Below are 27,913 nucleotides of genomic sequence, written 5' to 3'. Positions count from 1 at the left end.
AAGGTGGAAAAGCTATACACAAAAATACTCAGGTAAGTTTTTCAATACATACACGTTAGTTCACAAAAGAGTCACAGACAACCCTGTAAAGGAATCCATGAATTGCCAGTGAGCATCATCACCTGAACTCATCGAAAATAAACTCAAAGGAAATGCAGAAATCAGAACGATGTGGGAATGCTTCCAGCTTCAGAGTTCTTGTTTATGAAAACCTCAGGAGAGAAGAAAAAAGAAAATGGGTGGCTGGCTGCCAGATAAGGCTATTTGTCATAAATATGCCCCGTAGCACCTTCTGGAAACCTGTGTGATTTCTAAATATACTCCTGGCCAAACCCCATGATTTAATTCAACATTCTGCACCTTCCTGCGTTACTTAAAAGGCTTGATTTTGGTTCTCTCTACAAACTGAACACAAAATAGCCTCACTCACTATAATAGGTGGAAGAATAACTACAACTGAGAAGATTCCTTTGTACCTGTGGAGGGCCATGGACCCTTCTCCCCACACATGCACATCAGTGACTGTGTGAGGAGGAACAGCACAAAATAAATTTCCCATTTTCTTTTCACACTTTTTGTCTTCCCTGAAGGAGAAGCCCTGGGGCTGAGAGATGGGGGTAGGGCTGGGTTTTTCCTGTAGGAATTATCTTGTTCCTTGTGTGTTTCTCCCAAGGCCCAGGGATCAGTAATTCACAGCTAAGCAGAAGCATGTTTCAAGCCTATTTCCAAACACATACAAAGAAGAAAGTTTAAGACCTATGACCAAACTCTGCCTTGTTTTTTACCCTTGTGTGGAAGTTGAGTTGCCAAGCCATAAACAAGATCAGAATTTGGCTCTCTATAACTTATTTTTAAAGGATTTCCTGTTAACCTTGGTGTCTAAAAGGCAACCCAGCTAACCTTGCCCCACAACCTACCAACACAGAACAAAACAACCACAAATCCCTCCAAACTCAGGAATCTCATCACTTTAGGAAACAACAGCTTCTAAGTAGAAGATACAGAAAGAAAGAACAGGCAAGGCCTGATCTCAGCTCTGCATTAACTGGCACTGATACCAGAAGGTGTAAAACAAAAGGTCTCAGATCAGATACAATAATCTGCTCCTTCAGGTAATTTCTCCATGAAAACGGAATGTTTTCTTCTCTTTGCAATACGGCAGACAAGGAGACAAGTTTCAAACCAAGAAGTCTGAGAGCAAGACAGAAAGCCAAACAATCAGAGACTGTGGGACTAATCTGGTGTCTCGGCACAATCAAACATAGATTTGTTTTCTTAGTGAAATGAGTTGTAATTAATAAAATTTCCGGATTTTCAGTCAGCAGGGGCTCTGTGCTTTGTTAAACTCACAACTCGATTCTCCTCTTCCTGTTTATTATTCTGAATACAGAGAGTTTTGAGTGGCAATGGTTAGAATCATAGAATCAGAATCAAGGTTAGAAGAGGCCTCCAAGATCATCAAGTCCAATTGCCAATCCAGCACCACCCTCAAACCATGTCCTCAAGCACCATATCCATGTTTTTCAAACATTTCCAGGGATGGTGACTCCACCATTTCCCTGTGCAGTCTGTTCCAATGATTTACAATATTTTCTGTGATTTTTTTTCCCCTCTAATGTCTAATCTAAATGTCCCCTGGTGCCACTTGAGGCCATTTCCTCAAAGTGTGTATTTAAGAGGAAAAAAAGAAAAATATTCAGACGCCATGAAGGTCAAGTGGCGACATGGCTGTGACATGAAGGATTGGATCTCACACCGATAGCCATCAGGAAATTCCCTGTCTGCACTTCTGCTTCCCTTCTGGCCCCATTCCTTGATATATTGTAATTGGCAAGTCCTGAAAGGCACCCGCAGCCCAGTTGTCAGTGTGGAGGGAGGACGGAGAGGGCTTTAGATCAATCTCCCCTCAGGGGGCAAGATGGGCCAGGAGCAGCTGTGGTGTCTCTGCTGCCCTGCAGAGGAGTCACAGCAGTGGTAAAATGGCAGAATCACAGAATTGTTTGGGTCTTTAAGAGACCTTAAAGACCATCCAGTTCCACAGCCCTGTCATGGACAGGGATTCACCCACTAGACCAGGTTGTTCAGAGCTTCACCCAGCCTGGCCTTAAACACTTCCAGGGATGGGGCACCCACGTCTCTGGGAAACCTGTTCCAGTGCCTCACCACCCTCACCGTAAAGAATTTCTGTGTAATGTTAAATCTACACCTGCCCTCTTTCAGTTTGAATCCATTCCCCCTTGTTCTGTCACGCCACGCTCCGGTACAAAACCCCTTTCCATCTTTCTTGCAGGCTCCCTTCAAGGCTGCAATTAGGCCACCCCTAAGCCGTCTCTTAGCAGGCTGAACGCTCCCAATTTCCTCAGCCTCTTGTCACAGGAGCGGTGCTCCATTCCTCCAATTAACTCGGTGGCCCCCTCTGGACTTGCTCCAACAGATCCGTGTCCCCCTCAGAGGTCGGTGTTCACCCTCCCCTTCTTTCTGTGCCTCGCACGCCTCCTTCTGCCCCCAGCCCAGCAGCGGGTGCCCTTCCCGCGGCTCGTGAGGGCAGCTGAGTTTCGCAGGGGCAGCCGAAGGTCTCGGGCACCCGCTCCATCCCCTCACGGCGGCACCGCCATGTTCGGTCCCGCCAGGGGGCGGAGCCTCCCCGCCGTGGCCCCGCCCCCGCCGCGAGGAGGGCGGGGCGCCTGCGCACCGCCGCCACCGGAGCCGGAAGCGCGGCGGGCGGAGCGGGTAGCGTTGGGCGCCGCCATGAGCTTCCTCATCGACTCCAGCATCATGTTCACCTCGCAGGTAGCCACCCCTTGCCCGCCGCTGCGGCGCGGCGCCTCCGGCCGGGAGGACGGCGAAGGAGCGGGGAGGTGCCGCCGTCACCGGGCTTCCCTCTCCCTGCGCCCGGTCTGTGCCTGGAGAGGCGCGAGGGCGGTGCCTGGGGGCGCGCGTGCGCAGCGCCCCGCGCGGGTGGCGCGCGGACCCTCAGGGGCGGCCGGGCCCCGACCCAGCCCAACGGAGCCCAGTTAAATTTAAACTTCACCCCTGGTAAAATTTAAACTTAAATTTAAACTTTACCAGGAGAACCGAGCTCCGCATACATTTAAATTTGAATTTCTCCCGTTGGGACAGACAGGGAAGTTCACCTTGCTGCCTCTGCCGAGTGCTCGGTTTGTTTTTGGTGTTTCTCAACAAGGCTGATCCTGGGCAGTTGGACCAGATGAAAATGCGTGTAAGGGATCGCAGAGGGGTCTGATTTAAGCTGCTGAGCTGGTGTGGAAGTTTGGTTCTGTAGTGATGAGGGATGAGCTGAGGAAAAGGAACCTTTGCCCTCTCAGCAGCAGGTGGTTGTCTTAGATAGACTTCAATGCACAACCCTCATTCCTGACAATTTTCAGGACAGATTTTGGCTGCTTCTTAGAAGAACAATGCCCTCCCATTTGATAATGCTTTGGTTTTTGCTTACAACGTGCTTTTTCACTCTTGGTATCTTGAAGGGTTTGGGTTAGTGTTAGAGCATAGCTTTGGTATTGGTAACAGTTCGCCCAGAACAAAAACTTCCACTTTTTTTTGCTTTGAGTTCTGAGCTCTAACTTATCTCATAGCTTTTCTTTCCTTTCTGATGGCAGCTTTGAAGCCTCTCGTTACCCTCAGCAGTACCAAGTTAGATGTTCAAGTTGCTACATGCAATTGTTAAATGCTCAAGATTTTGCTGAGTTTGCATGTCACATTCACCTGCTGTGTCTTAGAGTGTGAACTTTTACCAAAATGTCTTTCTTTACTTTTGTACAGTCCCTAACACAAGGCGAGTCTAATCTTGTTTGGTTTTTGGTTATTATTCTACCTGCTTAGCTGTTCATCTTTTACTTCTTTTTAAAAGTTTGTCTCTACCTTTTTCCTCCTTCCCACTGTTAAATGTGGAATTACTTGATGCAGATCTCATTTGCTTATCATACTTATTTAGCTTATGACCCCTAGATAGGAGGCTTATGGAATATCTTTCCTTTTGCTAGCAGCTGCTTTAAAGTCTGAAGTCCTCCTCAAACAAGTTTTGCCAGCTGTTACAAATCACTCATTCAACCTCATTCCTATTTCAGTTGTTCTTTCAAGGCAGCTGTGTTTCATCTCCTTGCCCAGCATTCCAGGTGTTCCATGTCTGTAAATCATGTTGGTGTGTTACCTTTGCCACTGTGGCTACTCGTGATGCGCAGGGAAGTAATCCACAACAATTCCTTTGTTTTTGCCTTGGAATGTTTCTCATCTCCATGGCAGGATGGGCAGAAAGCTCTGGCCTTTTCGCTGTGCTCTGAGGAGATACACTGACTTTATTCTGTGATGTCTGACATATACTGAATTTTGTCTTTGCCTTGGACAAAGCTACTTCTGTAAAAAACACTGAGTATTTCCTGAATTCTCTTTTTGCTTGGGTTCTTTTAAATCATTACATTCCCTTTCAGTCTGATGAGGAATAGATGGGACTACCCACGGGAGGCCTGACAACACGGTCCCCTTTTACTCTCTGAAGACAAATAATTGCAATTTTGGCCACCTTGTTCAGTTTGTATTTACTTCATTTTAGTCATCTGCAAAATAGCTGTGATATTAAGCTGATCCCTTCTGGAGTGTGAAGAAACTTTAACAAATTTTGTAACATGCTTTCGTGACCACTTGAAATGCAAAGTGTTTTTGGCTTTTTCTGCTTCACCTGCTTGTCCACATGGCTTCCTGCAGCTCCAGGTTGTGGTTTGAGTTATTCAGCACTGCCTTTTCCCCACCTCAGAGATCCTTGTAGCATCTTCACCCCTGTTAAACACTGACAATGTGTCAGTGTCTAACCAGATGTACTGTAAAGACCTCTACAAAAATTCACATGCGCTTCTCATCTAAAAGAAACAGCAGATGTTTTTATAAAATTTACTCCTCCCTAGAAGATGTGTATTCAAGTGTTTGCTTTGCCTCCATTTCTGTATTTCCTTAGAAAATCCCATAGGCTTTAGTTCTGTAGTTTACAAGAGTGCAACAAGAATCAAGAGTGCAAAGGATTCTGGCAGGCCAGCAACTGAGGAATTCTGAGAATTTAGGAACACCAAAATCTGTTGTCTTGATTAGGTCTTCCGTAAGCATTTTGTGTCTGCTACACTTAGATATTTAAAACATTATTTTTTCCATGGTACCCTGGCAAGTTTTAATATTTTGTGGATCTTGGATGCTTTGGGTTAGCTCTTTTCCTTCCATTTGTTTAATTTGCAGTCAGCAGTGCAGTGGGTTTGAGTTTGGCAAGTTGCAGGATGCAAATGTTGATGCTTCATCTCTTCTGCAGGTGCTGTTCTTTGGATTTGGGTGGCTCTTCTTCATGCGAAAGCTCTTCAAGGATTATGAGGTGAGAAGGAACCTTTCATTACAAGTCTGTATCTTAAAAAAAAGAGTATCTTAAATACTCCCAATTATAGAAATGTTTTTAAAACTGCATTTAGAGTTACTTTTCTCTTTAATCCCTTTTATGTTATCTGCAGTTGTTTTCTTTTTAATTTCCTCTTATTCTTCTGTTTGAAAGACTCCTAGATATCTGAGAAAATGAGTTCTTCTGTGAAAGTTTCCATACTGGCTACTGTTAAATAAAAAGAAATCTGCAGGAGATGCAGGGGTAAAAGGAAACTGTTTTGCCTTTTAAAGGTGGGTAAGCCCACCTTCTATAAGGTGAAATTTTTGACAAAATCAAATCCAGTGGTTAACTTTAAACGTAATGAGATGTGTCAATTGCAGCTGAATTGGTTGTGAGGATTGGATGGGATAAAAATGCCATTCTCTCATCCATAGTGGAGAATGAGATTGTAGTCTAGGTTAGACATGGTTTAAGTGCAAGCCAAATTCAGACCCCAGCAGTTTTTCTGGTGTGGATTTTGTTTTTAAATCTAAGGTTAGTATCAAAGAGCTCTCTTAGTGTATGAGTTTGCCCTCTGTTTTCCAAGAGGCTTTTGGCTTCCTCCTAAGCAGATAAAGGCCTTGGTGCCTTTAAACAAGAGACCCAGTTGTGGGCCATCATACCTTGTGATTTGTTTTGTTATCTGAGGGATATCAGGATGCCATTCCAAAAGTGTAAGTGCCTGATGTCTCTGGATTGTTTTCTGCATTGCAGGTGCGACAGTATGTGGTCCAGGTGATCTTCTCTGTGACCTTTGCCTTCTCTTGTACCATGTTTGAGCTTATCATCTTTGAGATTTTGGGAGTGCTGAACAGCAGGTGAGTCTGGGAGCCCACTGGGGACTGGCCTGCCTTGTGCTCTGCAGCATCTTGAGTCTAACTTCTAAATTAATGGATTAGTCTTGGATTGGGGAAATCACGGAGAAAACTGTCTGCAGCTCAATGAAGATGTTGTGCAGCAACATTTATTTATTTGACAGAACATGGGATTAGTAGCTATAAGCTTCCAATTTTCCATGCAATTGCTATTAACAGTTGGTCTAGGTCCTTAGGGCAAGGCTTTTGCCTTTGACATTCTCCATTTGTGAAGTTAAAAGAAATGATTTCTTTTAAGGAAGTATTGTAACTCTTCAGATCGTGCTAAGAGCGCTTTTCAGATGCTAAAGACTACAGAATGTTTAAGCAATGGCTTTTCTTTGCTGGTCAGAGGAGTGAATAAGATGTGAAGCTAATTGTGGAGTGAAAGCTAGGTCTGTAACAATACAAGATTTGTGAATCAAAGGTGAATCCTCCCTTGATAATAGGATGAGGACTTTTATATAAAGGGGATGTTAAAAACTGTCGTCTTTGGAAGTCAGTAGGAAAGAGAAGATAGAACAATAACGTGTAGAGGCTAAGTTGGGTTTCTTCTTATTCTGTCTCATCATACAAATATAAGAGAGCAGTCAAAGGGGTTGAAAGGCAAGAAGTACAGAACTGATGAAAGGTAATGTTAGTTCTGTATGTTATTAATACATGGGGCTGGTAACCAGAGAGATCACTGAGGAGAATGCTTTTATGAGCTTCAATAAAGGGCTAGACTTCAGTATAGATGAAAATGTTTGCTTCTGAATTAGTTAGGAAAAAGTGACAAAGATCCTTCTAATTTCTTCTTCCCTGAGGATAAAAAAGGATATGAGTTAATGTTGGGAATGGGGACATGTATTTTTCTGTTCAAGTGAAGTGAAAGCTCAGTTCAGCCAAGATGAATCTCACTTGCATTTGACTACTCTAATTTGGACAGAGGAGTATTCACCATGTTGATCTGTATATGTGTTTATAAAACCTTGCTTTGCAAAGTCTTGCAGATGAGACAATTTATTCTGAAGTGAAACATGCTGACTTATCAACGTTAAATATTTTTAGTCTTTTCAATATGAATTAGCTCTTTTTTTGACTCAGCTGTTCATTAGAAAATTAATTACTGCTTATACTTAGTTTTCATTTACTGTTCAACTAGATGAGTCACATGAATCATGCTGCAACTGGCATTAGTCACCATAGAAAATACAGTATTTGAGAAAAGACCCAGCATGGTTTTCTGGATAGTTATTTAGTTTTAAATACACATTCTTGACCTCTTTTATTTAAAAATAAAACCATGCAAAACCCCAAAACAAACACCTCCCTCTCTTCTACCCTAATAAAAAAAATTCCAGATTATTCTGTATGCTAAGCCAATATTATTCATTGCTTGATATAGTTGAAAATATTTCACTGATGTGCAATTTTCTTTGAGAATTTTTTTGTATTATGATTTTGTGCTAATCAGTATTTTGGCTTTATTTCAGCTCTCGATATTTTCATTGGAAGCTGAACCTGTGTGTCATTTTGCTCATCCTAATCTTCATGGTGCCCTTCTACATTGGTTACTTTGTTGTGAGCAATATCAGATTATGTGAGTACTTGGTTTGTGGCAGGGAAGCTGCTAATTTGAGACTAGGAATGCAAATGAGAAGTAATTTTGGTTAGTGTTGTTGTACCTCCCTCCTTGCCCTGGTTTTGTTCTGGCTAAATACTTTCTCTTTGGAACTTCATGCCTTATCATGAACCATTCATTGAACAGTCAGGAAATGCTTCACATGACCCCAGCAAATGCTGCTTTTCTTCACAGATTTTAACAGAAAGTGGAGCACTTTGGAGTAGTATTACTGGGATTTGTTCCTTTGCAATTTTAAGCTTGCAGCCAAACTCTGCAACCCTTGGCAGGGCTGTGTTTTTCTGCTAGGGGGCAAAAGAAATGAGGCAGAGAAGCTCAATAAATCACTTCTGAAGCAGAAAAGCTCAGTAAATTACTTTGGCTGTTTTTGTTTCTGCTGTCTGGATGAGGCCTCTTCCATGGGCTAATGGACACTTAACCCTTGAGTTGATGCACATCACTCTTTTGTGTGAAGCTTAGGCATGTAGGTTGGGAATATTAAATATGTGGTTTTGCCATGAAGATGGAATATTTAAGATTCACATTCAAGATCACACAAGGAAGAAACAGTGACGTGGTCCCATGTGGACAGCAGAGCCTTGTGTGAGGTGAGGGGTGCACACTGCAAGCTGTAGCTCTGTCAGGTGACACCTGCTTTGGCCACCTGTTCTCAAAGTAGCATTTAGATCAATGCAGAAATGTTGCAAGCTATGAAAAGCCCTAAAGGAAGAGCCTATTTTAAACACTCCCTTTCTCCTCTCCATTAGTGCACAGACAAAAACTGCTTTTTGCGTGTGTTGTGTGGTTGACGTTCATGTATTTCTTCTGGAAGTTGGGGGATCCGTTTCCTATCCTCAGCCCAAAACATGGTGAGTTTCATTTTCTTGCTGATTTCTTCCCTCCTGCAAATAGACTGTGTTATTTCACTTTTATTTTGGAGCTGTTATTATCTCAGCTCTGCAGCTGGGACTAGAAAGAAAGTAGTAGAAAGTAGTTCCTGGAACTGAGGGTTTGCTCTGCTTTGAAATCTGCAATGCAAAGGTTGTCAGACTGACAGAAATGGCTGGATACATCTGAATTATTTTCATTAATTTTGTTTCAGTACCACAGGAAAACTTGAAGGGAGTAAGTCCTAACTGAACCTAGACTATGTAAGGACATGGTGTACTGTTGCAGACGCAGAAACTTTATCTGCACAAAAAGTTGATCACAATTTTTATTCACCTGCTTCTTTCTATTGTGGAGATTAAACCTAGCTTATTTAAGAAGCAGATCAACAACCAATCCTTTATGTGACGTATTTTTCAGTCAAGTTTTTCTTTCTTGTGGCTGAAATCAGATGAGTTTAGCATGAGTTGCTGTCCAGTTGTGTCCAAAACACAGCAGTGTGCCTAAACTCCAGACTGTGACCAGCAAGGGGCCTGGCAGTTGTGCTGGCTTTGGTACAGATTTCTGCTGTGCCTGAGCCCAGAGCTGTGCAGTTGCATGGGACTGGAGTGTGGGTTGGTAAGTCCTGCTGGATGCCCAGAGCTGTTTGTGTACAGAATTAGCTTGGGTGTCTCTGTTGTGGCCATGAGTATTTTCAGTGTGAAGATCCTGTGTGCACTTGAGCTAGTTTGGGTCCAACAGAGCTGGCATGTGCCTGGCTGTGCTGAACCCTTGAGGCACCTGACTGTGCTGAAGGATTGCAATGCTGTTAGAACCAGACTATTTGTCACTGGTGTTACCTGTATAACTTACATTGCCCTTCTATTTCCCCTGCACTGGAAAATTGTTTGGATATTGTTCCCAACAGGTGAAATTCAGTCAGTTTCATGGAAATTGGTGGATATGTCTGTCTGCATATAAAATGCTCAGCTTAATCCTTCTGTTCTATGGGAAGCTGCTTGACTCTGTACTCACATGAGAAGTTGAAGGATACCAGCTGGTGTAGGGTCTGTTCATCCTTTCATCTGTGATCCTAAAAGTTTCCTAAGAGAAAATGTGTCTGTGTTTTGTAATTGTGTCATTTGCCTCCAAAATCCAGCAGCTGATGTATCGGGCAGATCCCTTTGCCCAGTGTTCCATTGCCAAGAAAAGCTTGTGTCCATTGTGAGCTGCAGAAGGTGCTTGAGTTGGCAGAATGTAACAATCCAGTGGAAACTTAGCCATGGGGTTTGGGTAATCCTCTTTAGGTCACCACAAGGTTCTGGGAGGCTGTGTAACACCTGCAGATTTCCAGAATGGCTAGTAGGGTGTTTTCTGTTTTTAATTGTACTTTACAGGGTGTCATGCCTCCACTTAAGAGTTCTACAGTGCCTCATCCTACCAGATGTAGACATGAGGTTAGAGCAGAGGATTCCACATGTTTATTCCCCTGCTGTATTGTTGGGGTGCTGCTGTCCTGCATGTGCAGACAAGGCTGCTGTGGGTTTCATCAGGGAGTGGTGACCCAATTCAGGCAGGTGGGGATGGGGATGGCAGTGTCCTGCAGCTGAGGAGTGCACCGCTGAGCAAGGGCTTCCTTGGACTGCAGCTTATCTAACAAACCTGAGTTTGGGAGCTTGCAGTAGAAGGAGGGTTATGCTTAATGACACACCAATATTCTGATAAAGCTCCTACCTCTGTGTGAGTTGATGGAACATTCATTCACTTTGTGTGAGCTTCATGGGGAAGCATTGCTCCAACCAGTGGAATGTCATATCATTTTGAAGGCACCTCTGTTCTAAGTGCTGCATTCTGACAGTGTGTGGGGCAAAAGGCCAGTGTATTGTAGCACATTCTGTAGCTCCTGTAAATCTCTGTGCAGCTGCACATGACCGGGTGTCTCAGTTTCCCTTTGTGAAGTCTTTTTGCCTTGTTTTCATCATTCATTCCACTTCTCTGAAGCATGAAATGTGGTTTGGCGCTCAGCCATCTCAGCTTTGCAATCGTGTAAGCTCTAAATGTGCTGTGTGTGGCAGCTGCTCTGTAACCAGCTCCCTAAAAAGTGAGTGCTGTTTACTACACATGGCACTGTGTCCTGGAAAGGCAGGTTGAGGTCTGTGGTTAAGAATAAATGCAGCTTCAGTGCTTGGTGGTGGTTACAGCACAGGCTTGATGTTCATGTTGAATTACATGTTTTAGAGTCCACTTGGTGCTCAGGTAGAAGACCTTGCTGGTGGTCACCTCAACAACTTGTTTGTGTCAGCCAGATAAACACTGGACAGCCAGGAGCAGCTTAAGCTTCCCAAGCCCACTGTCCTACCAGCACAGCTTGTGTCTGATCTGGAGGGGTCACTTCTAATAGGAGGGGGGTTCAGATGTTTTTAGGCCAGTTTGCCAGGACCAACTGGTTTGGTGATAATTGCAGAAGTGTCTTTCTGGAAGACACTCCTTTATAAGTGCCTGGTGGATTATCTGTGTTCCCAACTCAGCAAATGGCAAACATATTTTATTAGTTTGGAACCAAAATATTGATATTTAGTCCTCTCCACATATCCATATATCTGTCTTAAGTTTCTTCATAGCCGGAGTTCCCCATCCCTGTTTCTAAGCAGGGTAATGTGATTTCTGAGGGAGACTTCTTACCCCTTTCTTCTCCTAGTCCCTGTCTGTCCTTCCTGTTACCTGGGGTCATTGCAGTGGGAAGGCAGTCAGATTAATTAAGCAGCTCTGTGTTATGTTAGGAAGGCACCAAGTGTGGAGCAGAGTGAAGAGAGCAAGGTTGCTGATGCCATGTTTTTCCCTCCCTCAGGAATCCTGTCTATAGAACAGCTCATCAGCCGTGTTGGTGTGATTGGGGTGACACTCATGGCTTTGCTGTCAGGATTTGGGGCTGTCAACTGTCCATACACTTACATGTCCTACTTTCTCAGGTAACTGCAGCCTTGTGAAATACTTATCCAGCTTTTTGAGATAATTTTTTGCTTTTCCTGTGGCATTGTTTCAAGTTCTTTTGTTACTTTTTTTCTGAATCTAGCTGTTGTCATGTCTGCATGCTAGAACCATTTTCCACTGCTGCTGCACATTCCCCTTATACAGACTTTTCTTTGCCTCATAGGCATGTGCACATCTCTGAAATGGGGTAGCAGGTTTAATTGGGGTCTTTATTTTGCAGGAATGTGACAGATGCAGATATTCTGGCTCTGGAGCGACGACTCCTTCAGACTATGGACATGATTGTTAGCAAGAAAAAAAGGTGAGAGGACAACAGTAACACAAAATTATTTATCTCAAGGATTTGCAGTCTTTGTGGTATGAGCTGGTTCTTGAAATCTGATTTGGGTTGAGCTGTGTGGTGTTTTGTTCTGGCCTGATACTGTTTTTAACACTAAGTAGTGCCCTTTGTGGCTGCAGATTAGGCTTCCAAGACCATTTGTAACTCTCTGCTGGCAGCATAACTGATCTGTAGGATGGGCACCTTTCTCTCCTGCTGAGTCAGGGACCCTTAGGCCACTACAGCTGGCTCTTACTCGTGGTTTCAGGACAGAAAATGGTTTGTACATATGGTGGATCCTGGCCAAAGCTGAAGCAGGGCACTGAGCTGCTGTGGACACAGCTATATTCTTGCAAACAGCAAAGTTCATGCTGGTCAAGTTTTGCAGAATTGCAAAACATTGCTAATGTGGGTATACTGTAGTACACCAGTGTGCCATCAGAATTTTGCTAGCATTGGTTTAGCTTATTCCATGTCCCCCAAGCTAAAAAAAAGGACTTTCAGAAACAATGTAATTTCATTTACTCTGTAAAGATTTTTGTCTGCATATTTCATATCAGTATTACATATTTCATGTATTGCGCGTAGTGCAGAATAAATCCAGTTACTGGAGTTACTTCAAAGGTGTGACTGTCTGATACAACAGTCTCCCAAACTTTACTTTTGGTGCCTTAATGTTTCAATGGGACCTTTTAATGTGTACAGGGGAGCTTTTAGATAGCCTAACCTTGCCAAATTTATCACCATGTATATATCTGCTGATGAGTATTAGCTCATGGAAGTGTAGTTAAAGCATAACCTCCTTCCCCTTTGAAAATGTTAAGTGGTGAACAACTGTTACCTCTGTGTTTGTGGTCATGTGTGAGATGGTAAGTAGTGAGAGAATTTAATTACTGAGGTTTAATTGATTTAATTGACTGGAAGCACTCTCAAAGAATGCTGCGGTTAAAAGATACTGTGTAGTGCTGTTTCTGACTCTGCTCTTTTGTTTTGTGCAATGTTTTTGGATCTCCGGTTCAGGGAGAGTGATGTTGGGGTAAAAGTCAGGATGCCAGAGGCTTGTAACTAACTAGCACATTCATGCCTCTATGGCCAGGAAATCTTCTGAATATGGCAACTTCCCAACCATTATGAAGAGCCATGTATTAATCACTTGGGAATTATAGTGAAACTCATGTAATATGTTTAAAAAAACCCAACAAAAAACCCAAACCAATGTGCAAAACTAAGTAGTCTCAGAACTGTGCAAGAAATAGCAGAAGCTTGAGTTCTGTAGATTCTTGTTCTCTTTTTTGCTTTGGCAGGGAGCAGTGGGCTTGCATGATTGGACTATTTGCTCATGTAAAGCCAAATTTAAAAGGTTAGATATGTATCAGTCAAAATGCAACCAAGTAATTGGCAGAACAAGTGGGAATAGCAGTATTTTCCAGCTCAGGGTAAATGCTGCAGTTCCATACATTGTCAGTGATGTGCTGGCCACCTTCTCAGTACTACTGATAGTTCAGAACTTATCAGTGAGCACAAGAATTCTGAGGCAATAGAACATAAAGCTTTTTGTTTTCTTTGCTGATCCTGACATTTCTTCTCATGCCAACCCTTATTCATGCTGGCTTTCTAGTCAGTAGGAGATAGCTGGTGAAATTTGTTTGCCCTGATGGGTTTTGCTCAGGAATCACTTTTCTCTCCTTCCTGAGTACCATCAAGTAAAGCCTTATGGAAACTCACCTCTAAGGCTGTCAGATTCTTTATACTTGTTCTTGCAGGTGTGACATAACTAATGCTCAGGTTTGAAATGCCAGCATTCTGATGGCATTGCTTCATTTGTGTCATGTTAGAGTCAAATCAGCTGATGTGACACACAAATACCACACACTGTCATTACCAATCTACACGCACAGAGTGTGTGGGGTTTGCCTTGGATCCTTTCTGTGAGGTCTCCAGGACTCCTGTGTGGATACAGAGATCCCTGCCACCTCTGAAAAGGGAAGATTTGCCTTTGTGTGTCTATAGCCTTGTGTTTCACCTGGGTATTGCTGAATTTTTGCTGCAATGCTATGGATCATTTGGGATGGACCATGTGACTGTGTACTGTGAAGAAAGCAAGGATTAAAAATGCATTTCTTACATTTGGCAGCTATCAGGATTCTAAGATCTCTGTTATTTGTAGTCTGTGGCCATATGTGCTTTTATCTGTATGTAGGGTGCCCTAAGGGTGTTTCTTTTGCTGATGTCAAAGGAATGATGGAATGATTTTTAATTTTTTTGTTATTACACTGCTTATCAACATCCTTGAAGAGGACTCAGTGCCAAATGTAGCAATGCTGACTGCAGCTACAAGAAAAGGACTAAACACAGAATCATGGATCATCATGAGAACCCTGTGAATAGTTTTCAGCTTAGGAATGGATAACTTGCTCACAAATTTCAGTGGGGAGAAATGTGAGGGAAGGAGAGCAGAAGCCAACAGTGCTGCTGGGGATTATGCTGTGGTGCACATGGAAGTGTGAGGGACGATACACAGCTGCTGCTGCTGGGGTGTTGGAATTAACTTCAAGAGTCACGTTCAGATGGCCTGCAGCATCCAGTGGTTCAGTCCAAGAATGGATTTGTGTGTTTGTGCTTCACAGCAGCTTGTCATGCAGCCCAGCAGTGAGTGACAGCATACCAGAGAGTGCTCTGCACACCATCCAGAGCTCATAGCTCCATGGAAAAGGCGGATGTGCCCTGATAAAGAAGAGGTGTCCAAGGGGAGGCAGGAGCATGAGAAGTCTTCTAATTCCTGAGCTTGAGATAACACAGTCATGTGTTTGAGGAAAGGAAAGCAACTAGTCATATGACTGAGAAATCCATTTGAATTCTGAATGTTTATCTGGGTTTAAATCCTTTAGGGTTGAAACAGGATTCTGAATGGAAGACTTGGGAAGTGGCTCATTGAATCTCATTTGATTAGATCTGGGCTCTACTCCAGAGCTAATCAGGATAATTTTATGTAGCAGGATTGGTGTTTAGGGGAAGAAAAAAGGGTCATCTATTTTTGGTGAATTTAGTTTAAAAGCATCTTCTAAGAAGCTGGTGGGTTTTTTTTCTTTTTTCTTGTTTTGATTTTTCATGAAAATATTATATTCTAAGGACTTGTGTTTTCTGTTCTTTCAGGATAGCAGTGGCTCACAGGACAATGTTCCAGAGAGGAGAAGTGCATAACAGACCCACTGGCTTCTGGGGAATGATAAAAAGTGTTACAACATCTGTTCCTGGCAGTGAAAGTATCCTTCATCTGCATGCTGGCACCTGCCTTGTGAGGTGGATCCAGCTTTCTTTGTTTTGAGAGGTAGGGTGTTAGTTGGGACAGTCACAAAGCATTTGTGTTTCAGCACATTTCAAGCCTAATGTCTCCTAGGAAGTTTGTTCTTTAGCACTGTCTGACCTTTTGCCCAGGCCTGGGGCACAGTTTTACTGTGACACAGGCAGAAGTTTTATGTTTCTGCCCTGCTCTATAAATGTTCTGTTGCATCACCATGGGTGAGGTGTACAGCAGATTAGGGGACACTTGATGTGCACACTTACCAGAGATTCATAGAATGGTTTGGGTTAGAAGAAACCTTAAGATCATCCAGTTCCCTGTAGAAGGAATCTCTTGGGAATGACAGGGGTTTGTACTTCTCTAACAGAGTTGCTTACCAATGATTTCTGTTAGACCACTTGAAGTGCATTTTGCATATTTGAGGCTGAGGACTCTTCTTCCTCTCCTTTCACACTAGCTGCTAAAATCAGAATTTGGCTATTTGACAGACTAGTCATAGTAATCACTAATCTCTCAGAGCAGTTACTCAGCAGTTTTGTTTATGAAGATGATATGAGATGACATATTGTGAGATGCACTTCAGTGGCAAGGGATGCTGATCAAAGTGGAGCAGCAGTTTTTGAGAGCTCTGGTTCTATTCTGTGATGTGTTTCCCAGGCAAAGAAATAAAGAGTTTGTTGCATGACTGCCTAAATATGTGTCCTGCCTACCTCCTTAAACTGGAGTAGTGTGCATCAGGTTCATCCTTGAGATTTCTTTGTTGCTTATTTAATGAGGACCATGAAGACTGAATTACAGAGCTGATCTGGGTCTAAGAAGAGACCAAACCATTAGATGTGGCCCTTGAACTGAAGGTGGGGAATGTTTTCTTAATTAAGAATTCATGATGTGTTCTAGCCTTGACTATGTTGGTTTGCCAGATCTGTCCCTTATCCAGCAAGAAGTGGATGCCCTGGAAGAATTGAGTCGGCAGCTTTTCCTGGAAACTGCTGACTTGCATGCAACAAAGGTACACAGCAAATAAATGCCCAGATGGGTCTTGGGAGGTCAGAGTAGTTTGAAAGAGTACATGTGTTATGAGAAATTGAAACCTGTTCCATAGGTAAATGGTGAAATGTTGTAATGCAGTGGAGTGAGGATCTGTTCCTTTAATTTTGGGGCTAGATGGCAGTTCATATCCATCCTTGAGTCTGCCCCATGGCCCTATAACTATTTACAAACTTATGAATTAACACTTTGGAGTTCAGAAACATTTGAATTGAAATATGTAGAAAGATAGGGCTGTGTTTGCTACTGTTGGTGCTCCACTACAATTTTATGTTGTTAGTGATTGTGAAAATGACATATTTTTTAATGTTCTGCTTCCTCTCCCTTATTTTGTATTTCCAGGAGAGAATAGAGTATTCCAAAACTTTCCAGGGAAAATACTTTAACTTTTTGGGTTATTTTTTCTCCATCTATTGTGTCTGGAAAATCTTCATGGTATGTAAATGTTTTATTTCATTTTTTTCATGGATGTATGCAAACATACCCTGCATAGATTATGCTATGCATGCAGTTCATTGAGTAATGCTATAGTTTCTTTAAAATCCAGAAATTCTGAAAGAAACTGGCCCTTGATTGAAATAAAGCTCTGGATCTGGCTTTTTCTATGCAGCATTACACCAGTAATTCTTCGGACATGGATGTGTTTTGTGCTGCCTTTGGCAATCTGACCACCCCCTGTCCTTTTCTTGGTGGTACAATGAGCCTCACCTGTGAGAGTGAAAAATGCTTTTGCCTTTTTGCTTGAATGTAAATCCATCTCTCTTGCAGGCAACCATCAATATTGTATTTGACCGTGTGGGGAAGACTGATCCGGTCACAAGAGGAATTGAGATCACTGTAAATTACCTGGGAATCCAGTTTGATGTGAGCCTTTATTAATTCTTGCAGCCTTTTCGGCAGTTCATATCTTATCTAAATAAAATCATCCTGCTGCTAGGGAGAAAGATAGACCCTGAGAATGTGGTTTTGGCTTTTGACTTATTGAGGAGGAAAGGAAAATGCACCATGAATGTTGCTTTCACACTGATTTTATGCTGAGATGGGGTTGTGGTCTTGTCAGAGAGGCAGTGATTTGTTTGGGTTTTTTTTTTTTGTTTTGGAGAAATAGAAGCACTTTAGACAATCTGCTTAGATTAATACATTCAGCTCCAGAGTAATTTTGATTTTTTATGCAAATAGTTCTGTCATTTACACAATCTATGAAAATGGGGTTCTTTGTGATTGGTATAAACTAAATCTCCTTCTCTTGTTTGGAGTAAACAGTTGCTAATACATTTGTGAAAATGTCTGTTATATAAACCTTGTCTACAATAGATATCTGTACAATTAGGAGAGACAAAGACCCTAAAGAATTGGCAGCTGTACAAGGTGGTGTAAATGAAGTTAATGTTAAAGTTTTAACTGTGTTCTTTTTGTTGATACAGGTCAAATTCTGGTCTCAGCACATTTCCTTTATTCTTGTTGGAATAATCATTGTTACCTCCATTAGAGGGTTGTTAATCACACTTACAAAGGTAAGAACCAGGACTCTTAAGTGGTTTTACACAGAGAAATTCATGATCAGATCTTTACCTTTTGATGGAACAAGTACTGTATAAACTTTCAATATGTATTTGTGTTTAAATATCTGAATATAAATTCTTGCAGAGGGAGGAAGGTAGGAAGAATACCTTTTGCAGGACATTTCCCCAGTCTCTGTCAGGAAGGGATCTAGATGTTAAATAAGATGCTAAATGTAAGCAAGGGTTCAAAATGCTGCTGTAGCCAAGGCTTATTAGTAAGGTTGATGAGATGATGACTAAAAGCACTTGCATTACTTAATTTAAGCTGCTGGTAGGACTGAAAGGTAGACTGAAAGGACTTGACCTGGCCTTTGGTACCTGTGCTTAGACTTCTCTGTATTGTTTTGTGATTTTTAACACAAATTGCAGCTGGCTGGGGAAGATTGATGCAGACTAGGGTTTATGAAAGTTTATGAAAGTTTGAGGTTTATGAGAGTAGTCTATAGGTAGCCCTCTAGAATGCATGGTTTTGATAGGGTATTTTGAGATGAAAAGGTATTGAACAATGGTGGTACCTTTCACGCTGTCCTAAGGCACATTACTTACCTGACTGCTTCTTTCCAATGTTTTTGTGGTTTTTTCCCCTAGTTCTTCTATGCCATTTCCAGCAGCAAGTCCTCCAACGTTATTGTTCTGCTGTTAGCACAGATAATGGTGAGTATGGAGAACGGTGGGCACACCCACGTGCATTTCTGCATGCACACCTCGCGTGTGTTTAAACACATGGCAGTATCTTTGTGTGCTGCCCTGTTAGCCCCAGAGGCTGAGGTGAGGCAGTGACTGCTGTCCCTGTTTTGGCTTGCAGGGAATGTACTTTGTGTCATCAGTGCTGCTGATCCGCATGAGCATGCCTCCAGAATACCGCACCATCATCACAGAGGTCCTGGGAGAGCTCCAGTTCAACTTCTATCACCGCTGGTTCGATGTGATATTCCTAGTTAGTGCCCTCTCCAGTATCCTCTTTCTCTATTTAGCACACAAACAAGCCCCAGAAAAGCATATGGCCCTCTGAGGCAGAACTGCAGCACTGCACTGCTCTCTGTCCTGTCAGCTGCGCTGCTGCAGCTCCTGTGGATTGCAGAACTTCGAGAGACAGGACTGCTCTGTGTGTTTGGCAGTGTAACTGCAAAACTTGGAGAGACAGGACTGCTCTGTGTGTTCTGGCTCCTTGAACCTCCACCCGTGTCATCATCAGGCTCTGTGGCTCATTTTATTCAGTGCCACAGCTGGAAGGGATGGGGGTGTGTGTGTGTTAAACTTGAAACAGTTAATTGCCAGGCAATAAAAGCAATGCTGGATACACCACTATCCAGGGGCATCAGAGCTTGTGTGGTAGGCTGGCTGAGGGAACACCTCCTGCTGTTGGAACATCATCTTCACAGAAGGCACCAAGAAATGTGATTTTTCTTTTGAAAATCAACTTATAATTGGGATTTGGAGGACAGCAATTCTGGAATTGAATGTTTGCGTCTGTGGAATTAAATAAGCTTTTGTAATATGTGAGTATCACAGTTGTTTTTTGTCAGTCCCAAAGATTTGGCTGGATTTGAGCCAGAAGGTGGTTGGGATTTGCAGTTCCAGCAGGAGTGGAGTGGAGAGAACTCCATTTCTGTATGTAGTGTGTGCTAGTGTGTATCACTAGCACCTACTGTCCTTGGAACTGGAGATTTGCTTTCTCTTACTGAGTGTCAACTTTCTTTTCTCTCTCTGCATAAGTGGAACTGAGGTTTTGGATTCCTCTTTGGTAGAGTTCATTGTTGAGTGGAAGACCACTGCCATGCCTTGTTTACATTGTATGTTAGGAATTTTATTCTTGTGACTTAAACTTTTAGGTTCTCATTGCCACAGGCTTTGTTTTATAATTGTTCTGGAACATAAATTATAGGTGGTAGGAGTAAGATTTGGAGGGGGGAAAATAACCACTCTAAACAATTTATTTCTGTATTGTCTTTGGTGTACAGCAAGGAAGCAAAGTGCACAGCAGCAGCATTACTGAACCATTTGTGTCACATTCAGGACAACATGGGGGTTAGACGTGGGGTTAGACTGAATTACATACACTATTCTAATCCACAGCTGTATGCAGAGGAGACAAAATAGTGATTAAACGGCTTGAGTTGTTAATTACAAAGTTAGCCTAATGTTTGAAGGAAGTTTCTGCAATGTTAGCAGGAAAAAGGATCATAATGCACAGAGTACCTGGTCTTATGCCATTTCAGAGCAGCTGTACTGCTGTAAGCAAAGATGCCACAGAGATTGAGGTGATGGACTTGGAGAGCTGCCTTTCCTGGGAAATGGGCAGAAATCAATTGCTCTTTTTTAAGAGCTTATCCTTAATAGCCTAAGATGCTTACGAATCTGTAAAACATTTCCAGCTTCTGCTGCAGGACATTTAATTATAAAGCTGCAGTTCTTTAGGCCTTTTCAGAAGTGACTGACTGAGTGCCCATATCACAAGGCAGAAATGTGCCAGTGGAGCACAATTGCAGGGTATTAAATGGATGTAGGTTACACTGAAGTGTTTATTGCAGCAAGAGTTTGCAGTCCTTTATGGTTCTGGCACTCCTTGGAACAGCCAAGTTCTGAGAGGTGGAATAGCAAAGAAGAACTGAAGAAAAGATTTGGCAGGTTTCTTTTTTGTTGTTCTTGGCATAGTTTTGTCTCTTCACAACTTTGTGTCATCACTGTTGTCACTGTCAGCTCTTGTGGAGGCTGCTGATTGGGAGGAGGAGGAGGATGAGTCTGCCTGCAGAGGAGTAACAAAGATGTTGTGATTATTTTCAGTTTGTAAACATGTTTGATAGTCTGCACTGTTGCAGACTCCTGTTTTCATCTGCACTAATCACACACTTGTTTAGATGACAGAATGAACCAACAAATACCATTTTTCTGTTTGAAGGGTTTTTTTGGTTAAGTACATTTTCAGAGAATTTTGTTCAATAGAGAGTTTCTATTGTTGAATTCACATATCTGCACAATTTGAACATCAAAGTAGTGCTGACTTCTGCAAAATGCAGCTTGGGTGCTAAGACATTCTTGAAAAAACGTGCAGGCAAGGCTAATGAAAAAGAAATGGGAAACCCTATTGGTCTTACCTTGTCTCTCTCTTTTGCATGATCAGAAAAAAAGCATTTTAATATTTAGGATGACCACAGAGGGTTTAAACTGCTTCAAGAAGTAACACCTTCTTGCTTTTCTGACTTTAGTCATGCTTTGGATTCTTTCTAGTGTAAAATAATTTGAAAGCAGCACATTGCCTAGAATATGTCATAACCTATCACTTGCTGTTCCTTCTCCAAAGTGATCAATTTTGAAATATTTCATGTGGTTTTCACAAACATTTATGTTTTCTGTTCAAGCACTATTTGTTTTATTTAAGCACTTTCCCCTCCACTTCCACAATTGTATTGCCTGTTTCCCATCATTGGGATTACTGTATTTGGATTATCTTGTTCCATGAAATCTCTTGTATGTGCATTGTTTGTGTGATTTAATCTTGCATTAAAGATACCTGTATTATGTGTGGGGAAAAGAAGAGTTGTTGTGATAATTAACTGCTTTCCTTTTAATAACTTGTAAAAATCCAGGCTCAAGTGAACAATCCTAGCTCTGGAAAATTGACTACCCGAAAAAAAGGTGTTTTTTCTATCCCCTGTGTGATTCCTCAGCATCTGCCTAATGCAGGAGTACTCACCCTTTCCCTTGGCTCAGGTGAGTTCCTCTCTGGCTCTGCTGGATGGTTTTCTGTGTGAGCAGGAGGCTCAGGAGTGTCTGACTCTGCCATGGAGGCTGTGATGGGAATGTTTTGGTCTTGGAAGTACCTGTAAGCATCTTTGCTGCACACCAGCAGTGTCAGTCTGTCCCCAGTGCTCTGGATCCTTGCCACCACCTTGTCATAGGATTCGTTGGTCACATTCACTCCGTTCACTTCCACCAGGAAGTCGTTGTTTTCCACACCTGCTCTGCCAGCTGCTCCCTGGCTTTGTACCTGCAGAGGGGAGTTCAAAGCAGGGTCTTGGCAGAAAGCTTGGAAAGATGCATGAGCAGCTGAGTTACTGCTTTCCCTAGAGGATGCTGAAATAAGCATGGGGAAGGAGAGATTTGGGATGGGCAATGGGCCCAGACATAATATACATGGAGCCCATCAGTTTGAGATTTTAAGATGATCTTGATCAACTTACATTATAGGAATGTGGCAAGGTAGAACCATGAAGACAGGTAAAAAAAGTTTTCTAACTATTTAGAAGTCTCTGTTCAATAACTTCAAAGTTTAGTATAATTCACAGATCCCTTAGTAATGAGTGGAACCCCTCATCTCAAGAAAGCTGAAGTTACAGGTGTAATTTGGAACAGAAGCAGTTTGGTTTTTACCAGCTGTGGAATTCAGAGAAGGTGGGTAGAATTAGGGCAAAGGCATCTCTTCTATAATGAAGCTGTTCTGCAGTAAAAACCAATTCTGTCCAAAATACTAATTTTAGTGTGCCAGACTCATGAATAAAAGCAGAAATTATACAAAAGCAGAATTCTCCTTCCCTCTAGATGTCTAACGGTAAGAAGGAATGTTTCCTGGTGCTCATTTTTTATCTTGGGCCAACAATGTTAGTCTGACATAAACAATTCTAGCTGTGACCAGAGAACATTGGGAAAGAGACTTTTGTGGCTTTTCTTGCATTTTTCTTGCTTTGCAGGATGGAGGGGAGGAAGCTGCCCAACAGACTACTTGAGCTTCTCCTTGCTCCTTCTTCTTAGTACCTCAGTGAGGAACAATCCAGGTTTGTTCTTGATCATGTTTAAACTGAAGCCAAATCCATTAGGTCCTTTCACCATCTTGCAGATCCTTGGCTTATGATTCACTTTCTGCTCAGTGTGCAACTCCACTCTTTCCTGCATTTTAGCTGGGGTTGAATCCTGTGCTTTGTAGTAGTATGAAAAAGGGGAAATCTGAGCCTGAAAAAAGTGACAAAATTACATTAAAATAAAAATTTCTGTTGTGAAATCTGTTTCAGGCTCTCATGCTCAACACATTTTGTTTGAAATTTTGTTAATGACTCAGACTTTAGCTGCAGTAAAGAAGTGGAAAACTAGTTCTGAGTGGAAAACTAGTGTTGATCTATGTGAGAAGGGAAATTTGTTATTTATAAATAGTTACACAGTCATGTAGCTCTGAATTTGATGTCTTAACAGCAAACCTAAACCTTTCTTGTGATGTGTTTGAATTTAGAATTGTTGCAATAGTGTTTATAAAAATCAGGAAGTGGCCAAAGATTTGGGTGTTAAGTGACTTCCTGTACCAGTGTAAGGAGTTGCTGGAATACAGGTGTCTCTTAGACATTTCCTGTGAGTTGAAAAAGTGTCAGAGTAGATTTTGGCTGTTTCATTGTGATAAATTACCAATTCCTAGCAGTGGTCTGCATTTTCTTACCAGTTTGTACATGCTGTCAGTTTCCTTATCCACCACCAGCAGGGAGGTTCTTTCCTCAGACTGCTTTATTTTTCCCACTACGCTTTCATGATCCAGCCCATCCACTCGCTCGCCGTTGACAGCCACTAGGATGTCATTGTCCTTTAGACCTGCCATGGCTGCTGGGCTTCCAGAATTAACATCTTTGATTACATGGTCTGAGATAAGAAGTGGAGAAAGATTGCTGTGAAGGCAGAGCTTGGTGAGTTTTAAAGACAGCAAAAAGCATAGCAAATGTAAATGAATTGCACTTTGGGTTGAGGATGTTTTCCCTGAGGATTTCTCCTAGATGGCCAGCAAGAAGCCAAAGAGAATGAGGACTGCAAACATCATATAGGAAGAAATGGTACAGCAAATGTCATGGCCTGTGTGTTAACTTGGATCTTACCACCAGTATTTTGTTCCAGCCGTAGATAAAATCCATAACCGCTTTTTCCCTTCTGGATCTCAATAAGTCGTGGTTTGAGGGGGAGCAAGCTTAGGCTGGCGCTCTCTTTGCTCAGTGCCATCCTCTGGCTTGTGAAATAGCGGTCTGTTTCTTCATTTGAAAGTAGAAACACAACATGATTTTCAGACTTCTTTACCTGTTGACAGCACATGTACAGTCTCAGATGTCACCCCTTCGACAGCACGTGGGAATTGGGGATATTTGGTAACTGGTGCACTGATACACAGCAGAGTCTGGGTGCTGTTAGTCCAGGCCATGCTACTGTAAATTTATTTTTCTTTTCCCCCCTCCAGTCAGAAATCTGGACCACGACAAAATCAAGGGCATGTAATGAATGAGGAAATTTTCCATATTTCATACTGTTTCCATATTTCATACTGTTCCTGATGTGTAGGGATTTACCTGTAGGGCCATGGGAGTGGCATACAGTGCTGTAGAATCTAGGGAGCCTGAGTAGATAGTGTTTGGCTATTCTAGGTGTGGAACTCTCTAATATAGGCTTATTGTGCCATCTATACCACTATTTTAGATTACAGTGACACGACTCAAGTTTCTGTCACTCTTGGTCCTCTTCTGTCTCCCTGTATTACTGATTCTGAGGTGAGGTTTTTTTCTGTCCATCCTCTCCAAGTCTGTCTTTCTCTTAGTGCTTTCTATTCTAATGAGTGCTCTTTTTACTCATCTTAACCAGTGTCCCTGTGCTGCTGGTGCTGCAGTAGCTCAAAGAAACCCAGGTGTTGCACGATTCCAGTTAGCAGTGTGCCCTGAATGCTGCTGGAATGCTGGAGTCTCATGGCTCTCTGAAATCTCTTCAGCCCCAGCTGCATTTTAGCAGTGCCAGCAGCGGAAAGCTGGAAGCCTCATTAGCATTGTTCTTTGCAGCCAATTAGTGAAATTACTTGCACAGTAAATTTCATGAGTTTTGGACTTCTTCACAGGACAAAGAGGACTACTGTCTAAAATCATGGAATCTTCCCTGCTCCGTGCTGACTGTATCATCAGAGGCTTCCTTCTTCCTGCCCTGGAAACCACATCTGATGACTTGCTCTCCTGCCATTAGCAGCATTTCCAGGACTTCTAGGGAATGGATTTATTTAATAGCGTTCCTGGCAGCAGTATACTTGTGTTATTGAAAATCCTTTGGCCTGTTCTGATGCCAGTGTTCATTGAGAGGCAGCTCAAGAGGCTGCTGGATAACAGAGCCAGCGCAGAGGGCTACGCTGATGTGCTGGTGCTGCATGAACAGCAGCTCCCAAGATTTACTGTGAAGTGCTTAAATCAGCCAGCCTGGCCTCCTCAGTAACCCTGATAGGTTGCTGTGAAAGTAGGCCAGAACAGAAGATAAATCAATACCTTTTCCACCACTTCCTCATGGGTGTCATTTTCCACATTTTTCCCATTGATTTCAATCAGGCGATCGTTATTTTGGACACCAGCCTTTGCAGCTGCTCCTTGTGATGAAAGCTCTACTATGAACAACCCCTTCTGTCCTAAAATAAATGAAAACTCATTACACAGGGTAAGTCACTGCAACAGGCCTGAATATAGCAGTTGAGGAAACTCAGCACTGATGTCCTCAGAGATTCTTGGCCCCTGCTTGCATGCAGATTACAGGAGCACCACAAACCTTCTGTACAGACGCTCCTCTGTCTCTTACTCTGGCCTGGAAGAATCCCTTCAGTGGTGGAGGGAGATATTTCTTCACTATCTGCAGCTCAAAATGGTGTTTATTTCTCTACCAGGAGTGCAAAGTGGCTTAACATAGCTGAAAGGGATTTGATTCCTATTCCCCCCACCCTCCTCTCCCCCCATCATTTTGAAGAGAGAAGCTGCTTTTATGTTATTTTATACATTTAATAATTTCCTGTGTTTGGAATCCTTCTATGTTTGGTCCTTCAATTATATTGCATTCCAAAATACCCTTTAGAGGGCTCTTTAGAGGTGGTGCTTTCCAGAAGACCTCCCTCTTCCGTTGACTGGCCTTGGAAAAAAGGCATGTATGGAAAAGGTTCAAAATCCTTTTCTTTCTAAATGAATTAACTTAAAAATCAGGGAAAGCATTTATTACAGCTGTCTAGAACCTCATGTGCTGATTCCTGAGGTGATTTTAGGAATGGAACAGGACTTAACATAGCACATTGAATGTGTATCTAGTGTTTGAGCAGGGACTGTAAATTTGGGGTTAAGTGGGCTTAAATAACCAGCAGAAAATAGCTTATTATTTTTCTCTGTCTTTTTTTTTTCATCTGTTTTCCATTCCATGAGAAGCATGGTCCTCAGAAAACCTTGCACTGCATATGCTGTACAGAAATGTTCTGGAGATGGATCTGAGCTCATCCTGCTACTTCTCACTTCCTTTCTGGTAGCAAGAGCAGTTTGTGTCTCCCCACTAGCCCCCACGTGTTAACTGTGGCTGCCTCTGTCCCTGCAGCCAAATATATTTTATAATTATTTATATTTATACTTATATTTATATTTATTTGTTTCCAGTTTCTTCTCTGCAGGCTCTCACCTTCTGTGCTTTTCAGGGAGAAGCCGTAGCCCGTCTCCTCCTTCACCAGGTAGCAGAGCCGGGGCTGTGGAGCTGCAGTGGCTGTGGATGGTGGGCACTGCTGCTCCTGCTGTTGGCCTGTGGATGTCTTTTGACCCAGCCCTTCCAAGTTCACTCCCTCCTTTTGTGCCTTTTCATAGGATGCATCATCCAGAACGAGGAGCACAACGGAATTCCCGCTGTTTCTGACCATCTCCGCCACCTGTAATGGACAAGGGGAAAAATGGAAGCAGGCACTGGAGTGGTGGAGCTAAAAGCTTTCCCCAGGAAAAGCTGCACTGTCCACTGCCTTTGTTGTCTCACCCCCTGCTCATGCATTAGGGAGATGTCACCGTGATATTTTCTGAAAAATCCTCTTTGCCCAGGATTCTCTCCTGGGAAGCTGAGAAGCTTCAGAGAGGAATGAAAACCATAATCATCTGATTGCTGCTCCTGTGTTTGCTGCTTTGGAATGTGGCTTGGACATTGTTTACCAACAGGTGAATGTTTGATTGGTTCCATGTGAATTGTTTTTTCTTCATGGCAAACCACAGTCCAGCTGTGTGGGTCTCTGAGAAGTCAGTCACGAGCTTTCATTATCATTCTTGTTAAGCCTTCTGATATGTATCCTTTCTCTTTCTTTGGTATAGTTTTAGTGTAGCATTCTATAATATGATATGATAATTTAATATATCAGCCTTCTGAGAACTTGGAGTCAGGTTCTTATCTCTCACCTCATCCTGGGGACCCTCAAAACACCACAGGGAGGCATCCCAAAGACATTCCATGCCCGTGCTGGGTAATGAATGATGCAGGGGGATAAAAACTGGCAGAAAAAGCTTCCCACAGCAGCTGTGGGCCTGGGGCATGGTGTGGATCCCAGAGTGAGCAGATTTGTACCTGTGCATGCTCCTCCTTGTCCACGAAGAGACCGTTAACCCGGAGCACTCTGTCTCCATCCTGCAGGCCAGCCCTGTCGGCGGGGCTGTCGCGCTCCACATTCCGGATGATGTGTCCTGCCGTGTCCTGCTCAATCCTCAGGAAGAACCCGTACTTCTTCTGGGGCTTCTTGGTCACTGTGCACTCTCTGGGCTGCAGAGCAGAGGTCATCTCTACCAGACAGGATGGAGAAAATACCTGTGAGTAAGAACAGGAGGCTTACCTGGGGTGTATTCCCTTTAATTACATGTCGAGAGGGCTCGCTTCTTGGGGTGGATTTTTTGGTGTTGATTTTTTGTTTGGTTTTTTTGTTTGTTTGTTTATTCGTTTGGTTTTTTGGCCCCATGAAATCCAGCTGAATTTAGTTAACAAGGCTATCAAGAAGAAACCAAACCCCTTTCCCTGACCCTCCTTGCCTTTTTTTTTGTCACTGTATCTCAAATGAATTTAAGCAAAATGCAGAATTGAAATAAGAAAAGTCTGCCTGTGAAAACATAGTAAGGATTGAGGAGAGGGTGTAATACCAGAATTAAATCTTACAGAGGATGTAAAGTTTTGGGAAAAGGGATTGTGAGTGGAGT

The 27,913-nt window shown here is 42.6% G+C and overlaps 2 protein-coding genes across 2 annotated transcripts; one reads left to right on the top strand and one right to left on the bottom strand.

The window, feature by feature from the left end:
• The first annotated feature begins 2,690 nt into the window (after positions 1-2,690).
• GPR89B (G protein-coupled receptor 89B) lies at positions 2,691-20,007 on the top strand. Its single transcript, XM_030953698.1, has 14 exons — positions 2,691-2,790; positions 5,309-5,368; positions 6,125-6,228; positions 7,740-7,846; positions 8,635-8,736; positions 11,583-11,703; positions 11,946-12,026; positions 15,198-15,307; positions 16,266-16,354; positions 16,735-16,827; positions 17,161-17,256; positions 17,817-17,906; positions 18,543-18,608; positions 18,760-20,007. Exons 1-14 carry the CDS (start codon positions 2,749-2,751, stop codon positions 18,964-18,966), a joined length of 1,368 nt encoding a protein of 455 aa, XP_030809558.1. The 5' UTR covers positions 2,691-2,748; the 3' UTR covers positions 18,967-20,007.
• PDZK1 (PDZ domain containing 1) lies at positions 19,853-27,503 on the bottom strand. Its single transcript, XM_030953684.1, has 8 exons — positions 27,294-27,503; positions 26,376-26,616; positions 25,217-25,353; positions 23,804-23,999; positions 23,377-23,573; positions 22,707-22,901; positions 21,649-21,942; positions 19,853-20,700 (listed from the first exon to the last, which is right to left on the bottom strand). The coding sequence occupies exons 1-8, from the start codon at positions 27,501-27,503 to the stop codon at positions 20,620-20,622; spliced, it is 1,551 nt and encodes a 516-aa protein (XP_030809544.1). The 3' UTR covers positions 19,853-20,619.
• Between the last annotated feature and the right edge of the window lie 410 nt (positions 27,504-27,913).

Source organism: Camarhynchus parvulus, chromosome 1 (assembly GCF_901933205.1).
Source record: "Camarhynchus parvulus chromosome 1, STF_HiC, whole genome shotgun sequence".
Lineage (NCBI taxonomy): Eukaryota > Metazoa > Chordata > Aves > Passeriformes > Thraupidae > Camarhynchus > Camarhynchus parvulus.
This window is presented reverse-complemented; position numbering and strand designations above follow the sequence as displayed.